The following is a 17,867-nucleotide window of genomic DNA, read 5'->3' on the forward strand; positions in this document are numbered from 1 at the left end:
TCACTGACCCCTGGACTGAAGCTACTTCCACCATTTCTTCCTCTTTCTTCGCCTAAACACGTGCCGAACATTTCTTACTTCGTCATGCTCGGCTTGCATACCACTAACAACCTTCATCAAGGACGCCAGCTATGGCGCCTTTATCTGACCAGCTTCGGTCCCCGGAGAGGGCGAGCACAAGATTATGAAATGCATTGGCCTATCGCGAGCGGAGCCTGGTTACAACCCCAACGTCCGACATTGCCTGTACGGCCTTGATTGGGACTTGATGCCGACTTGACCATTTGGGGCTGTGAAGCCATGATCCCAACTTCTGTTTGCTTTGCGAGGAGGTCAAGTTTGGCCCGGCGTCGCGGAAGAAAAGGAATACAAGGTACGGTACTTCATCCACTTTACCCATGTTGGAATGACTAATGGTCTTTCTTATCGCTTAGAGTTGCCTAACTTTAGTCGGATCGCGCTTGGTGGGCACTAAGATATCCGCTCCGAAGAGGGGTATAATGTGGTCGGATATGATTTCACTCGATTCCTTCTGGAAACAGGAGTCGTCCATGCCGAGGTTGAAGTAGAACCAACTTCGCCCACAATGGGATCACAAGGTATGAAGCCCGAGAACGAGGCAGCACGGTTAATGTCGAGGAATACGACATCAAGTGGAACGTACCTTACAGGCGACGTCAATTTCAACTGAATCGCGCTGTGCCTTCTTGCCTTCGAATGCAGGAGTGGTGTACCCATGTGATCCTTACATGCAGTGGGATTCTCTGCCATTTGTAAAACCCACGCCGAAGAGAGCTTGAGTGAGGTTCTTGGAACCGTACAGTGGGAGTTGGGCTGTGTTAGCTGGTGATAAGTCGGGATGGAAAATAAGATGCAACTCTATCGCGTTATGTCGCAACATGGCCCTGAAGATTTTCCGTGTCAAATTCCAACGAGTTATAGAATGCTGCCAATCGCCGCCACAAGGGAACTCCACTAGATAAAGGTGAAATCCACCGATTTCTCCTTCCAGCCACTATGGTCGTAGTGGGTCAACTTTCTTGGCAGAATGAATATACCGATAATTCAAGACTAGAAGAAGGAGATCAAGAATTTCCTGGAGGTCGGCCTCTGAATCTTAACATGGGGGCATGTCGGCCCTGTGGTGGGTGCGGAAAAATCCGGTGGCAAACTGTGCAGAAGTCGAATAAATCCATCATAGTCCTGCTTCGCGAAGAGAAAGCACAGCACCAATGCCACACCCGCTCCCCGCCTCCAAGCGCACGCTTGCTGAAAACGCTATATATATATCGGTCGACCCTCCATATCACGTATAGTTCCCCGCACGAGGACATGGCTACCACTATTACCTCTTCCTCCTTCTTCAGCACATATTCCTCTCAATCAAATTCCCGCTCTACGACACCCTCATCCGATTTTGGAGACCCCTCGGGCTGGTTATCATCTTACTACCCCACTACCTGTGTCCTTCTCCCGAAGATTTCAGTCGTCCCCCATGCTATTAACAGTGCTTTTGAAAAGCATGCGTCGGGAGGCTGCTTGGGAGTGATATTAGCTCATTCGACTGCCGACCGTTACCGCGCTATACATGGTGACGGCACCTGGACCGCTCAGCTGCTGAATGTTGGGGACAACTGTGTCGTCAAGTATTTCGTCTCCACTATATTTAATCAAGATTACTTCAAATATCAAGTAAGTACCTTGACACTCAATCGCCTTCCTTGTTTAACAGCAGCTATTTTGATTAGCTTGGTGCTCTACCCACTGAACCAATGAACGCGAGCCATCTTGGAATGTTTTCCCAAGTCTCTCTCCGGTCTTCCTTCTCAGTCTCGTTATCAGCTGGAAATGCCACAATTTACATTCTCGAGCGGCCTACATTTGTCTTCCCCCCAATTTCGTTTATGCCAGCTCTCATTCTCAATGGAAAGCTGATCCAAGGAAATATTCCAACGATGGAAGAGTGGAAAACACTCTGGTCAGCATGGGATCTTATTACCCTTCAAATGATACCACAGGAAATGATTCACGAGAAACCGATCGATCTTCGTCACAAGTGTTTATTTTATATCGGTCATATCCCCACGTAAGGAGTCACTTATTTAATCTCACATATTCAGTCTCATGTCGATGACAGGTTTTGGACATGTTGCTTTCCAAAACGATCGGTGGCTCGCCAACAGAACCAAAGCACTTTTGGAATATATTTGAGGTATGCCCACCTTTTCGATTCAAAAAAAAGCTAGGCTGCTAAACGCTATACTAGAGGGGAATAGACCCCCACGTCGATGATCCTGACCACTGTTATGTCAGCGCTTCTTCCCTCGCTTGAAAATTTTGAGGCAACTAACACAAATGCCGTATCCTTTCAAGAATCACTCGGAAGTACCAGAAAAAGATGAAGACTGGCCAAGCTTGGACTCCATTCTCATGTTTCGGAACGGTGTTCATGCTCAACTTGCAAAGCTTTACGTTGAGCTGCAGTCTGGCAGGCACGCTCTCACCAGAAATATTGCCAGAATGCTGGTCATGACACTCGAGCATGAAGGCTTTCATGTTGAGGTGAGTTTATTGCCAACAATGAATTTACTGCGCCTAATTTTTTCCGCCAGACACTCTTGTACATGTTGATCCAGCGAGCCGGTTCCGGCACACGCCCTCTACCAGGATTTACCGTGCTGAACTGGCAACTCATTCAACAATGGAAATCAATTCCTTTGCCCTGCTTCCCTGATGTTATAGTTGGTCCCGCAACAATCACACTCAGACACGACGACTCAGAAGCAGAGGACGATATTCCTAGAACCACGCAAGATGTCATTGGCCACACCTTTGGTTGGGACAATGGAAGTCCCGCTCGGGCGATCGAGGTTGGCGCTTTCAGAGCTGAATGGCGGCCTGTGACGAACAAGGAATTTGAGATATACAGAAACAATCAGGGAAAGAATTTTGTCGGCCTACCAAAGAGTTGGGTAGAGGATGATGGCGGTATCAAGGTGCACTGTTTACCCTTGAACTCGATGAAACTGGTGCTCAATACTTTCAGATTCGAACTCTCTATGGGCTAGTGCTTATTGCGGTTGCAGCGGATTGGCCTGTCCTTACCTCATATGACGATCTACTCATGTATGCCCGTCACAAAGGCGGTCGGTTGCCGAGCGAACCGGAGTTGCGGTTGTTCCTCGACACCTATGATGTCAGGCACGCTGGTGGTGCCAATTTGGGTTTCAGAAATTGGAATCCAGTTCCGTAAGCATACTTCATCCCAAAATATACAAGGAAATTAATCGGCTTTATGTTTCAGCGCCACTACGGGCGTGGATACTTATGGAGGCAAGGGCTCAAATGGTGGCGTCTGGGAATGGACGTCGACTGTTTTCGATGGGCATCAGGGGCTTGCACCCACAAACCTTTTTAGAGGGTCAGTTAATCTATTTGCTGTCACTTGCCTCTTCTGACCATGAGCTTCTTGTTATGTAGATACTCCACCGACTTCTTTGACACGAAACACCAAGTTGTCGTAAGTTTACATTTGCCGCTACTGTCCTTGCTCGTCGCCCTAATCTACTCGCCGGCTTCTAGCTTGGCGCATCATATGCCACCATACCTCGTCTCGCAGGTCGTAGAACTGTGAGGAATTTCTACCAACATAATTATGGATATCCTTGGGTTGGCGCTCGGGTCGTTTATGACATGTAAACTCGGCGATATATTTGTTTTCCCTCTCGCTTTCGTGTTTTATTCTCTCGCTAGTGGATCCCACGCTAGATTTACGTGTCCTGTCGGTGTATATCTGTGAAGACCAGCTCGTGGAATTGAGTAGCTCTCACACATCGCTTGTGGTTTTTTTTGGCCGGCGCTATCTCCACCAATTTTTTAAAAATGGTAACGGAAACTTGTATGATATTTGAAAGTCAACCTCCACAAGTCTACTGACGCCCAAGTTCATTACTGTAAAGACACAAGAGAAAGGGTTCGAAAGGGACAAAATAGAGTGAGATGACAGCAAAGCCATCGTCTCTTGTGCGTTGAATCGTGCGTCAACCAACCTAATCGTGGTCGTGTCTGAGAGAAAGCAGTGAGCAGAGGGCTGCACCAAAAAGGGTCACATCCCAGTTCGAACTTCGGCTTGAGTAGGAACAGTAAGATTAGGGGCAAGGGGCGGGGGCCCGGGCGACCAAATAGAGATTTGAGTCTTGGAGCTCCCGGACAGTTTGCCACGCTGACCACTGCCACCAAGTGAACGCTACAGCGGAGATTCAGCAAAATAATCTTACAAATTTCCAGCGGAGAGGCCAGAGGTTTGAAAAATGGGGAATTGCGTGGCCGTTCGATATTGGGGGAGGAACATATCAAGGCAGTTTGCTAGATCCATCATCCACTACTTGAAGGCTGTCACCTGCATTTTCATCTGGAGTAGGGACTGTCATGGATACACCTGGGTATTAACCGTACCAGATACTGTCATGTGACCATTACTGGGTCACTTTAGCTTAAATTGCAGATTGCACACCTCCCTCTCATTGGGAGCACATAAAATTTTGCGAGTGAGTAGGAGGAAACGTATACATATTGTATCTGTAAGTTTTATTTTGGAGGGATGCTTTGGGTAGTGTTAAAATGCCTTGACCCGTTTGCCCTGAATTGGTCAGCCCCCATAAGCCAACCGTAAAATATTCTTAGACACCCCATATTCTCCTTATCTGATTTAAAATTTTGTGTGTGAGTTACCAATACCTCCACTGTAAACTCTCAAAAATATTTGTGTCAATAGAGGCTAGCACTGTGGAGAGAAATGGTCGTCAATTAGATAGACTTGCTTTGATGGGCAAACTTGGCAAAACAACAATGTGACCATCTTACCTCCCTTATATCTCAGCTCATGCTCAACGTTCTATCCAATAAATCTCCACACACAGCCGCATGTACATTGTCAAACTCTGTTCAAAATTTCAAATGCATAGCATGGATCGTTGTGGTGCTATAGCTTGTTGACCCATTAGTGCTGATGACCTGTTAGGGGTGACATGACAGTAAGGCACAGTACAGATATATCCGTGGGTAAAATGGCCTGAGTGGCTGAGGACATAGCTTCAGTTATATAAATGGGTGTATCTCATTCATTTCTCATCTGTTCTTTACAAAAAAAAAATTGCGTTATGAAGCGAAAATTCAGAAGAATTCATATTCAAACAAAATTCATTCATATATTATCTAAATTGAGTACATTAAAACTAAAGTTATCCATATATTGTAATTTGAGGTCTTTCCCCTCATATAATGCTGATGTGACTGAGCCTTGATCACAGAGTGTGTTTTGGGGTGTGTATTAGCATGCCTGGGCCACTCTGAAACTTGATATTTAGGTAGAGGTATTGAAAGAACAATTTTGGTGACATAAAGTGTTACAAAAAGCTATTCAAGAGGAAAAGAAATCATTGTCCATCTTTTTTTCAATCATTTTTGTAACTTTATTGAAGCCTGGGTAGAGGGGGGATTTAATCCAGGATCCAAGAGCCATTTCTGCTCTGAATGTTTGAGAGTTGATATTGTGCTGGGTGAAATTGATCTGATGGCGACCAGTGGAGAATGCTCGCTCTGCATCCACAGAAGTAGCTGCAACAATTGTTGAAAATAAAGGAAAATGAGTGTGAATAATGGTGCTTACCTGGGGCTGAGCAGAAATCAGAACCCATTCATGAGAGTCATGGTCGGGACTGTGATGCATTGTGCCAGTACATCATATAACCTCCCATTTCCTTGATTGTTTCCGTTGCTACCCTGGGTTCATCAAGGTAAGTTTGAATGTGGTCCTTAACAAACTGATTTTCTTTTGGTGCATATCGTGATCGCTTGGCTAAAAATTCAATTCAATAACAGGATTTCAAGGATATTTTTACCAATTGCCTTGTTTTCCTCCTCTCTCAGCTCATTCTCCTCTTCACCTGCATATACACTGTCCCAGTAATCACATACTATACTTTTTATGGACTTGATTTGTTGGAGGTCACGACCATGGTCTTGAAACCATTTGAGTTTGCAATCAGGACACATCACTGGTGAATATATAAGAAATAAATGTAGAGATCAAGCTGGATTCTTACCAATGGCGACTATGTAAATATCACAGGTTCCAGAAAAGGCAGAATACTTATCAACAAGAAGAACTGCAGCATGACAAGCAACCCAGACAACATTGGCAGGGTTGTTCTCCTGATCATCTCTTGCAGCAATCAGCCCTTCACGTAAGGTTTCTAGAGTTGGGAGTAGTGTTTGAAAGTCCGGTTCGGTCCGGTTTTTTGATGCCCAGGGGCATTAACCGTAACCGTAACCGGTCTGCCTTTTCCCCAGAAGTCAAAAGACCAGACCGGACCGCAAAAAGACCACAGACCGCGGTTTTTTGCGGTCTATAGACCGGTTTCGGTCTGCATCAGTTTTAACCGGTTTATGACCGGTCTTTAGGCCAATATTTTAAAATTATGAATTTGTAAATTTATTAACATCTCTAATAGCTTCAAAACGAGCATAAGAACGTTAAATTCCGTTAGGAATTGGTGCTTCTATAAAATAAGTCTGGTACATCTATTATTCCCAAAAGTAATTTACATTTTAATTCATATCTCTCTCGTTTTTTTACCAAATCGTACGTTCTTGGGTGCGTTTTAAAGGGTATTTAAGGGGATACAAAAGACCGGTCCAAACCGGTCAAGACCGGTTCACGTTAACCGGTTTTTTTGCGGTCTTTACATTTCAAAAATAAAAGACCGTAACTGCAGGTCTGGTCTTTTGCGGTCTTGGTCCAGTCTGGTTACGGTCTTTTTCCAGTCACGAGACCGGACTTCCAAACACTAGTTGGGAGAACATCCACAACAAGTGGTGTTTCTACAACTGAGAAGATTTTTGTAATGTCACTAAAAAGCTGGTAAAGTGGAATATTTAGATTTCAATCTTGAATACTAAATAAAATATACCAGGAGAACCTCTTGCACATCAGAAGCAATTTCCCATTGTTCTTCTGTTAAATGATATGCTTGTAGTCCATTCAATAATACAGCTGTAAGTTGCTCAATAATGTCGCGGAAATAGAAATGAGCATCCAAGCATGCAAGATCATAATTCCACCGAGTTGGAACTCATCGGGTGAGTGCCCTTTGCTGGCCATGTAACTCTTCATCTGCTGAAACCAACCTCTCAAACTTCTCTTTCAGAACAGCATTATCATGAACACGGCGAGCAAGGCCAGCAACCTGCATGATATTAAAAACTGCATAGGAGGTGGAAATGAAACTCACCTTTGGAAAAATCTGAAGAGCTACTTTTTCTTCTCCTGAGTCAATGATAATCCCATTGGCTGCCATTTGCTGAATTGCCTTCTCTCTCAATGTCTTTGCCACCTTTTCATTGTGTACTGTTTGCCGTTTGCCCCTCATCATTCTCTGCTTCATCTTCCTCAACATCTGCCTCTTCAATGACTGCAATCTCCTCCTCATCGTCTGAATCATCACCCTGTTCAAGAACAATTTCCTCTCCTTCACTAAAATCCTCGACCTCTCCTGCTTGACAAAATCCTGCACCCACATTCTTTGTACTTGCAGCAACTTTGACACTCTTCTTTCGCTTTGGTTTTTTGAAAAAGCAGGATATAAATATCTGTGAATGAAATGAGGCTGAGTTAATAAAATATTGAGAAATATATATAGCATTACCTTAGCAATGAAATTTACAATGTGAGCCAGACAGCAAAGCTGAGCATCTTCTCCCCAGAATGTTGGTATCATCCTAGGAAGTACCCTTGCTAAGGAATCGCAATTTGATGCATTATCCATGCAAAGTGAAAACAGCTTGACCAAAGATCAGAAATTGGATAAATAGAGATCAAAGAAATGCACACCAGTTCAGTAAGACCAAAATGTTCCAAACAATCAAAAACAACCTGGGCTAAATACTCTCCATCATGCCTTTGTTTGAGGCTAAAAAGTGAGTCAGTTTAAACTAAGATGCTAACCAAGTTATTTATCCATACCATATAAATTCCAGTATTGCACGATGAATTGAACCATTCTGATACCAAACCACAACAAGCCCAAGATATGATGAGACAATTGGAGAGGTCAAACCATCAAGTACAAGGTGGATAGCACTGTTTAGTGACTGTCCTTTCATTAGCAACTTGAATTTATTGGATAAGAAAAAAAAACAGTACCTTAAAGTAATTCTTAACATGAATTGACATGTCAAGATAAATTTGATTGAGATCACAGCTGATCGTATTGCGACTGTGAGCTGCAGTTCCAGGGCGAAGCATTTGGACCTCCTTCAGATAGTCAGGATCAGAGACCATGTTAAATGGACGTGCACTGGTAGCACAGCGCTGTGCAAGTAGAGCTCAATGACCTGCTACAAAGTATGGTATAGGAGTGTCGTCCTTTGGTTGCATCTTGGAGATCCCCTGTGGCTGAAGACATGCATTCATCCCTTTCAACATGTTACTAGTACCTTCTGCAGTCTTTGAACATGGCCGAACAACCACAGGATGCTTATCTGGACGTGACTTGCATCTAAACACATAAGAGAGAGAGAGAGGCTCTCTCTTGGATCCAAAATTACGCTGGAGGGAGACTGAATAATGGTCATATGCATCAGAACGCCACGTTGTCTTGGCAGCAGCTATACAAAAGAATTTACAATCTTTTTTGAAGTTAAAATGCAAAGGACTCACCAATTATATCCTCATCTGACAACTCCCAGACCTCCAAGTCACTCTGTTTATTGATTCCAGGTGCTGCAGCACATTGGCGACATTTTATCAGTGATACTAGTACTGGAGGAGCTGAAATATCCTTATCTAAGCTGTTTGTGTCGTTGTCAGATGGGAAATTGAATTTTTCTGGTGAAGGGCTTGTGTGATGGCTGGGAGCAAACAGCAGGTTACGATTTGGACCCCTTCCACGAGCAGCAGGGACAGGGAGTCATTGTGATGGCATAGTGCCGTGGAGGCAAGAGGCAAAGGGAGCTGAGGACACAGATAACACACTCTTATCTATTCAGGGCAGGTACGCTCAAAATATCTCAAAGAGGTCTAAAAACATATAATTTACCCACGGATACCTGCGGATAGTCCGGGTAGTTACCCGAATCCATCAATTGTATCCAAATATGGGTGGATTTCGGGTTTACCCGGGATTAGCCTATCCGTGACAGTCCCTAATCTGGAGATATAAAAATTTGATAACAATGTTAGGGTGTGGGCTTGATTGTTAGGAGGGCGCCACGGACGGTATGATTCCTCAGTGGCGCTGGAAATTAAGATAGGACGTTGATGTCTTCCCGCTACCTATTGTGTTATGTACGAAAGTTCGACCAAAGCACAACCAAAGCAAGACCAAAGTGCGGCTGCGTTTTATGTGTGACGGACTGTGACGCGTTGACGGATCACGATGATCACGATGATTGCCCAATCAAAAGCAGTCTTTTATCAACAAAAAATTGCGGGGATACAACGCTATACAACGACGACCCTACTCCCAAGCGGGGCGCGCTCCATATTATTTTTTAGACACTTTGACCCCATCTCCACAAGCATTTTCCCGCATATCAGATTATAAGGGCCATGGAAATGAGAGCGATAATACCGAAAGTTACCCGGGTCGACAATTCAGAGGTCTGGTTCACGCCAGACGAAGAAACAGAGGTAGAATTGGCGGGGATGGAAGCACTAGCGGTGAGGGAGGCGGAGGTATGAATTGACGAGGTCAAACTGGCGGTCGAAGCGACGGAGGAAGGGGCGGTGAACGACACAGTATGTGGGGTAATTGACGCAGTACCACTCCGAGACACGGAGACTACACAGAGCGAACGTGCGTCAGGAAAATTCTCTTTCAACTCAATATAAATTAATCAACACGTACCAGAGTGGCATTGAGAAGTCTGGAGCGCCAGAGCGTTTTTGAGATCATCAGCGGTGCAGTGTTGTGTCAAGCACAGAGCAGCGTCAGCTTGGAATTGCGCCGAAGCGCAAATGCAGGATGCGTTGGTGCTGAAATGTTGAAGTTGTTAACCTGCGACGAGAAGAGATAGCTAAAACGACATACTATGCACATCCATTGGCGGTGGCAGCGGATTCCACGCATGCAAGAATGCATGCCGTGATAGAGGGCGTGGCACTAATCGCGCTAGATGTGGAGGCCGGCTTGGAACTTTGGGCATTGGCGCCAATGGAGAGAAGGAAGAGAGAAATGAGCGTCGTGGCGGCGCACATGGTGTGCCGTTTGGAATAAAAAGTTGCGAAATGGAGAGTTTCAAGATGAGAATAAATTGAACAGAGGGCCGTTCAGGCTTTTAAAGGTTGACAGCATCATTATATTGCTGGAGACATCTCTTAAATCTTTTTTTATATACCGCCGCAAAACAGCGGAAATACCGGGGATCAAGAAGAACCAGAAGCTGATCTTGAAGGCTTTTGGGATTCCCATGTTCCAGCGAGTTCCCCTCTTTCTTTCACCGACGCCGTTACCATATCTACGCCAAAGAGTTGCCACGAGGTTCTGTTAGTAAGTCATTGACATATCACCGAGAGAATAGATTAGGGCTCGTTGTATGGTAGCTTATGGTATCGAATAAAAGTGAAATGATAGCCCCTCTGCCCTATATTGCTTCACCTCCTCGTCAGCAACATGGGCCCCATTTCTGAACTCCACGTGAACTGATTTCATTCGACAGACTTCACCCCTTTCTGCTGCATCCCATCTCTTGCGAAACATTTCCGCAAAAACTCCGTCTGCGGAGGAAATAGTTGGTCCAAGACGGATGCTTTGCAGCTTGGGACATAGGAACATGCGATGTGCACCCTCGTCTTCCGAGTTTGGCCAAAGCTTTCCCAATGCGTCAAGAAATTCGTTGGTAAGGAACCCGGCAGCAGTTTCATCGATCTTGATTTCTTCGATTGTCGGCAAATCCAACAAACACTGTATTAAATCATTCTCGGGAATACGGAAGTTTTCTAGCATAAGGCTTCGCAGCGGCGGGCTGGAGCGTTCCACAAAATGTGATAGATCGGCGCCCGAGTTGTGTGAGTCAAGCCCAATCGGGTTCCCAGAGAGGATGAGCTGCAATGCGTTGAGCGATGGTAGCGTCAACGTCGAGATAAGCGAATTAATGGGTATGGTTGAGTGAAGACGGAGATCCTGAAGCGATGTATGGGTATGAGGGCCTGTCAAGAGTGTAGAAAAAAGGGGTATAGAAATCCCGTATAGATAGCAGGTTTTCAGCTGAACCGATCTCTGAATGATGTGAAAGCAATCTATCAAAGATAGTCGACAATCTAGACGAACATCGACGAGTTGATTCCAATTCACAATCGGCAAAAATCGTCTCGCTTTGACATTTGGACCTTTCCAAATCAATTTGCGTAAATCTGGCGAGTAGTTGAACAAGGCGGAGAGGTGGATAGGAAGTCTACGTTCCTCCTCGCAACGTATAAGGAAACTCTCCAAGAAAAGCACTTCGTCCTGGGGCAGTAATGCAAGAAATACATCAGTTGCCTCCGTGGTGGGAAGATCCAGCTCAAGATTGTTACAGCGATTGATTTCGCCCGCCAAAGTTTGTGCAATGGTTCGGAAGGCCTCGCGTCCCTCTGGTTTCTGATAATACTGCTTGCCTGCAGAGAGGTGGATGGAAATGGGAAGCGTGGAAGAGCAGCTTAGCCACTTTCGCATAAGCTCAGGATGGATGCTTTGGCGACAAGACATGTGTCCTTTACCCGATGACCAGCACCTGACATACAGAGACGGCCACATTTTAGGATTATGAGTGACGTAATCCCTCCAGGCAGGAGATACATGGCACAGCAGCAAAGGTGCATCGGTAGGTTTAGGTCGGATAAAGGGGGATTGAGGAAGACAGAACGTGAATATATAGTCGACAATCTCCGTGGGCAGCAGGCCGAAACCGTGACGATGATACAGTGTTTTTAACCGTTGCCTCTCGCGGACTTCTTTCAGCTTCAGATGAGGTTTCTGCGTTCTATTTCCCTCCCGTGGGTGCCTTATCTGCCTTGTAGAGATGTCTGACTTTGACGAATGTGAGGGGACAAGTTCAAGGGTGAACCAGCGAATTGCGATTCTGAAGAAAAGACATAAGAAATTTCAAGAGAGCCAAAATCGAACGATGCACACATGATTGCCAAAGGAATCAGCCACGTTAGCGGAGAAATACTATCCATCGTGAGTGTCTGTCGTAACGCGTAAAGAGTGAAGCTTTGAAGTACGAAGCAAGAAGGTTCGAGCACACTGCACAGCCTTGGACAACGCGTTCGGTTGAACGGGCCGAGGTAAAAATAATTACAAAATTGGAAAGGAACACAAGAAACCCCTACAAAAAGAACTGGGGGCACGTTGTACGGATAAAACTATTGAGAAACCCCCTTTCCGCGGAAACCCCCCGGGTTTCCGAGGCAATTGGAGAAATCCCTGACTTTTGTGTATTTAAACTTCCGGCCATAATCCGGCTGACGGTCCATGGCGGCTTACACAATCTCATTGCGTGACTTCGGACTTGCGCCCCAGTGAAAACCGGCTCTGCAAGTTTCCACGAGAATGTGCGAATATCGGCTGAAAAGGGCAAAATCGGCGATGATCCGCTGCGGCCCGCAACGTTTCTGCACCTGCTCCGTTGAACGACATCATTCTGGACTCGACTCTAAATTCTTTCCCCAAATTCTACTTGCTGAGCGCGACTATATATCTCAGAGCGCTATCAAATTGCCTTTATTCCTTCTTTCTTCCTGCCCCCCCACCATCTCCCCCAATCCATCTCCTCACACTTCGCGCCATTCCGCCCACTGGCATTACTCTCGTTAACGTACGTGAACAGAGTCATCAGCCTATAGGCTCCGGAGTTCAAGTGACTGGTCTCACTGGGTACAAGGAAGTGTGTCTGTTACTGGAACTTCGGTAAGTGACTTCCTGTCCTTGTACCATGTCGTCTAAGTGACCATTTTCGGCGCATATATGCGCCTTCTGCAGAGTATTCTATGGCCGAGGACATCTTGTGAGTGCGTTTTGGCATCCGTTCGGTGTCGCGTGTCTGATAAATACCCAGCGGCTCGAAATTTCTATTTATTCCCCCATCCACAATGCCGACCCCGACATCGATACATCTGTCTCTCAGACGTGTGCACAAGCGGATGGGTGGAAGTGGGTGTGAGACGGCGATTAGTTAAGGTTCCGTTCCAGGGATAGATGTCGTGTCGTGGGGGTCTTGGGTATATAGCAGCCAGAAATTCGCAGATATTCGCAGGAAATTGTATATTATATATGAAGCAATTCAAAAAATTTTACCTACAAGTGAGGACTGAGAAATGCAGATGGGAGCAGACTAGAAGGGGTAGCCACCGAAATATTCGCAATCGACGCCGTAGTTCATCAAAAAGAGGCAGACAGTTGCGGAAAAAAATCCGCAAAAGGGACAAAATCCCATTCTACCTGCACCTTTCTGCTCTGCCGACGATCTCCGATATCTTCCGGGAATCCGCAGATACTTGCGGCTGGTAACAGAGCCGGTTTTCACTGGGCTTGCGCGCTCACACTCTTTGATATTTCTCGTGAGATCGACGGCGAGCTCAGAAGCGCGGATAGGGTATAGAGTTGGACGCGCTGAAGCTGAATAGGGACCTGAGCTTTACAGTGGGGAGAGGTTTGGGAATTGGAGCCCGGGCAAGTTGAAACAATCCCACAACAACAGCCAATGGTTGAATGGTCGCGTTATGGGCCAAGTAAAAGGGTGTTCCCGGAAGGCAGCATCCTCATGATGCAAAGCCGCCATGGTAATGCTGGTGCGAGTCCAGGTGGTATTGAAATAACAACCTCGATACACAAAACATACCAACAATTACCCTCGCAAACGAAATCCATTCCGGCTGCACCGAAAATACAGTTGATACTTCAGCGTCAGGTTCCCTTCTATCTAACCCTTTCAAGTCCACGAGGAGCCCAACAACCCAGCCAACGCCAACAGAGGCGATATCAGCACACACAGTCTGTCATGAGGCGCAAGCTGCCCTGGGCCCACTGCTTACAGCCGTTCAAACCCAGGAACAGCTCGAAATCCCAAAGGCAGACCAAGAACACAGCGGTTGACTCGCGCAAACGAGGGACACCCTTGAGGTGACTGTACACGAGTAGGTAATGTGGACCGTGTCACCAAACGGGACACAATCGTGTTTGAGCTATTGTGTTTCGATCCCCGTGATACGTTTCGGCAACGGCATAAGGCTTGACTCGATAGGCATATCTCAAATGGCACATCCATAAACGCCACGCCTCGTATGATGTGCGCCGCAGGGGATGATGCGAACACACGCGCGAAGACGTGGCCATCCTGTTCGCTGTCCGCTGAGTAAGCGAGGATGAGCATATGGGTGGACTTCTCCTCCCCAAGAGGAGCGAGATTCTGAACAACCCAAGCGAGCGCGTCATGAACATCCTCGGATTCTTGAGGGTGAGCGATGCCTGGGACGAGACGGTAATCGGGTATGACGGTAGCGATGCTTCGAGAAGTAAGTGTAAAGGTTGTTGTATACGAGGTTGGAAGGGGGCAAAGAGGGGGATCCAGTAATGAGCCAGCCTTGGTAGAAAAGTACTAGGATTGGCGCAGCTTTGCCGTCTGTATTTAGGGGCAGTAAACGGCGAGCTGTGGTATTTAGATGGAGAATTTCTGTCAGTGCATTACAACACACCTGATGTGCCTCTATTGGGCCGTAATCAAAGCTTTTTTGTCCGACTGACTCTATCACTGCGCAATTGCTTCATGAAAAGTAGTAAGTTCGACTTCGTTTCAACGCAGAGTGGTTGACGAAATTCTTACTAGAATGAATGATCTCCTTTGTGCATGGCGGGTAGTCTCCTAGCAAGGCGGGTGTGTCCGACAAATGGTTGCGCAATGGATGTGTGAGCAAAGGCAGCAGAAGAACGTTTCTTGAAAGCGATTGTGTAGACTCGTGACTTGTTAGAAATATTACTAATACAGCTTTGAAGGCCATAGATCATGTGACTGCCGGACCTTGACCGAAGAGAAATAGGGTTTCCAGAGAAGCAAAGATTTTGAGTGGGGGGTTTCTGCGGAAAGGGGGTTTCTCAATAGTTTTATCCCACGTTGTACGGACAACGAACTAAGCAATACTTAAACTAATTGTAGGTATACATCCTGACAGCTTCGTCTGTCGTAATGTGGATTGTTGACCGTTGGCGACCAAACCACATCCAATCTTCCATTGGCCGTGATATTGGGGCAGAGAGCCCACTGATCGGGGTTATGGTTACCTGCGAGAATAAGCGGCCCAAGCAGTGGACCATCCGTGTTCAATGGGTTTTCCTTCAGGACACATCAGCTCCGATGATAGAGGAGCCTTCAAGTATGATTGCCTTACAGTGGTGCAATAACCGCCATACGCAGGCGGAGGTAGTTGGGTGGAGATAAAAGTCGGAGAACCACCTTCCGGAAGTGACCACGAAGTTGACTTCAAATTGGGGTTTGTTGCGGACACTGGGTATAAACCTCTGTCTTCCAAATTGATAGAAGTCCAAAGGCTGAAGCAGGTAGTGCAAGCCTAAAAAGATATCAATACGGTATTGGGGTCATCTGAACAACCTTTACGCACGGAAAGAATAGAGTACCCCACAAGAGGCACGGTGTTGACGTCAATAACCTTCACAGGAATTGCCTTGCTTCCTAACTGTTTCCCAATCGCAACCAGCGTAAAATTGGAACGCGTTGTCTGGAGGCAATGATGAGAGTCAACCTGCGCCGCCTGGGTATCCTGATAAATGGTGAGACGATCCGCGGCACCACAAAACTCTGTGGAGTCTGCTTCGCAAGTCATTCCGCAATCGCCATCTTGAGTTTTGGTCCCACCCTCGAGAAATTCACCACACCCTTTGAGGTAGAGACGTCAAGAATACCGGTAAAAATCAAGTACAGACGCAGATACGCACAACATTCAATCCCGTACTCCGTCCCGGAGATCCCATAATTACTGGCCTTGCACTCTGATGCACATTTCTCGACTGTGACGCCGCCTTGAATGTCAACCTTCTTGTGAAGCGAACGCGTGACACGATTATCCCTGGAACGACGCGAGAGTTGAGCGGAGATTACACAAGAGGTAAAAGAACGTACGTGAAGCACCCTTTGTACGTCCAGTCCCCCACAACAGGATTGTTCTGCGGGGGTGGTGTACCGTTATAGTAAATGAATACCCTGTTTTGCCCACCGCATAATGAGCCGGAATCACCAGCACAGGGATAGTTACATTCGGAAGCGTCAACGGTGGTAGCCGTCTCCTGGATCGTGTAGCCGCAATCTACATTCGGCTGCCAATTTAAAAAGATGCGAGGATCATGTTTGAGCACGTACAACATTCCTATTTGGAAAAATGTTAATTGGATTGTTGACATCAACCAGAAAGAAAACTTGGCGAACCTGCCCGTACTCAAGACCAGAATAACTATACGCTCCTGCCGAGCAGTAGGCGTTACAAGCCGCAATTGTCATTGTCAAAGTATTGGTAGAAGCTCCAAGCAGTGTACGGCTTGTGGAAGAGTCGCTGAGCAATGATTTTGTCAACTCAGATTAAAAAAATCGGCCACGGAAAACAGATTACGTGTAGCATCCTACGGCCTTCCACCCCACAAGGGGCCCGTCAACATTTTCTTTTGTCTTGATCACAGCCGTCGACTCGGCAGCTGAGATGACGACCTAAATTGAGATGAAAAATTGAGAATTAGGGAGGTCAGAAAGTAAACGCACAGGAAGGAATATGGCATGTAGCAACAAGAGCATGGCGGCGTAAAACTCAAGAGCAGAGGAGCCGTACTGAGATTGCGAACAGCTCAACTTAGTCGGTTTAATAGGAATTTGAACGAGAGCTTGTTGCACGCGGACCGCAGCGGTGCAATACCTAAAACGTATAAGAAGCCAAAATGCCGCGTAATTGATTATAAATTAATCCTTGAATACCGCGAGCTTATTATGAGCAATGAATACCCTGTTGTGTCCAATGACAAGACTTACCGTCTTTCGTCAGTTCGTTTTACAAAGATGATCCCTGTGTGTAATCAAACTAGTCAAGGACAGAAGTACCACGAGCGCCCTATCGTTCCTTTCGTGGAGAGTGAATAGTGCTCCACTGTTAACTGGTGCGGTAAGACGTACCTGAAGTCGCATTGTCCGATTGGGTTTGAATCTAGAGCCCGAGGTTAAGATGGCAGATAGACTTAGGACAGGGACTCCCTCAAGCCGATTCCGAGCTCATCAGGTTGAACCGCCTCCATTTGCCTGAAAAGTAGAGATTTGCAGATCCGAAGGGTACGAGAGGTTGCCAAAAGATTTTGAGAGAGTTGATCAACATGTTAAAAAATGATGCGCGTGGCTGGTATCAGCGCACGGACCAAGCAAGGACATGATCATCAATTCGGAGTCAATTCCGACCCCGCACGTCCAAATTGACTCCAAAAGCTAAAAAGAGAGGCGGAAACCTTGAGGGGAAAGGTCAGCAACAATGAGTCTTTTTTCAGTTGGTAGTGGACTTACTTCCAAGGCGTTGCAGGCTTCATACGCTCCAGGCTCAGCACACATTTAGTGATTTGGTTGGGCCATTTTTTGTACCATACTACCATTGAGAAGCGACTATTATAAATCTGGTACGTCGAAGAAACCAAGTGTAGTTAAAAATTCTGATGTGCCCTTGACCCAGGCGAGAACCTTCCTGAGCTCTCTTCCGACTCCATAAGAGTCCGGCCCCGCGCGCTGTTAGGGTGCCGATAAGATCGAGCCTAGGGCTGCTCACCGTGTCCGTCTTAGACGGATAGACG

At 46.3% G+C, this 17,867-nt stretch overlaps 5 protein-coding genes across 5 annotated transcripts; all 5 read right to left on the reverse strand.

Moving 5' to 3' along the window:
• Positions 1-5,419: 5,419 nt before the first annotated feature.
• On the reverse strand, positions 5,420-5,696 carry LACBIDRAFT_308290 (uncharacterized protein; the record flags this gene model as incomplete). The annotated part of the gene is made up of 2 exons (XM_001886712.1): positions 5,420-5,616; positions 5,669-5,696. The coding sequence occupies 2 exons, from the start codon at positions 5,694-5,696 to the stop codon at positions 5,420-5,422; spliced, it is 225 nt and encodes a 74-aa protein (XP_001886747.1).
• Positions 5,697-7,133: 1,437 nt separating this feature from the next.
• Positions 7,134-7,580, reverse strand: LACBIDRAFT_332225 (uncharacterized protein; the record flags this gene model as incomplete). The annotated part of the gene is made up of 2 exons (XM_001886713.1): positions 7,134-7,247; positions 7,293-7,580. 2 exons carry the CDS (start codon positions 7,578-7,580, stop codon positions 7,134-7,136), a joined length of 402 nt encoding a protein of 133 aa, XP_001886748.1.
• An 898-nt stretch (positions 7,581-8,478) lies between these two features.
• Positions 8,479-8,640, reverse strand: LACBIDRAFT_308293 (uncharacterized protein; the record flags this gene model as incomplete). Its single annotated transcript, XM_001886714.1, has 1 exon — positions 8,479-8,640. The coding sequence occupies one exon, from the start codon at positions 8,638-8,640 to the stop codon at positions 8,479-8,481; it is 162 nt and encodes a 53-aa protein (XP_001886749.1).
• Positions 8,641-9,594: 954 nt separating this feature from the next.
• On the reverse strand, positions 9,595-10,258 carry MISSP17.8 (ectomycorrhiza-regulated CFEM domain-containing protein; the record flags this gene model as incomplete). The annotated part of the gene is made up of 3 exons (XM_001886715.1): positions 9,595-9,842; positions 9,909-10,036; positions 10,092-10,258. 3 exons carry the CDS (start codon positions 10,256-10,258, stop codon positions 9,595-9,597), a joined length of 543 nt encoding a protein of 180 aa, XP_001886750.1.
• Positions 10,259-10,604: 346 nt separating this feature from the next.
• LACBIDRAFT_332227 (uncharacterized protein) lies at positions 10,605-12,220 on the reverse strand (the record flags this gene model as incomplete). Its single annotated transcript, XM_001886716.1, has 3 exons — positions 10,605-11,730; positions 11,782-12,120; positions 12,174-12,220. The coding sequence occupies 3 exons, from the start codon at positions 12,218-12,220 to the stop codon at positions 10,605-10,607; spliced, it is 1,512 nt and encodes a 503-aa protein (XP_001886751.1).
• Positions 12,221-17,867: the final 5,647 nt, after the last annotated feature.

Source organism: Laccaria bicolor, genomic scaffold, assembly GCF_000143565.1.
Source record: "Laccaria bicolor S238N-H82 LACBIscaffold_39 genomic scaffold, whole genome shotgun sequence".
NCBI lineage: Eukaryota > Fungi > Basidiomycota > Agaricomycetes > Agaricales > Hydnangiaceae > Laccaria > Laccaria bicolor.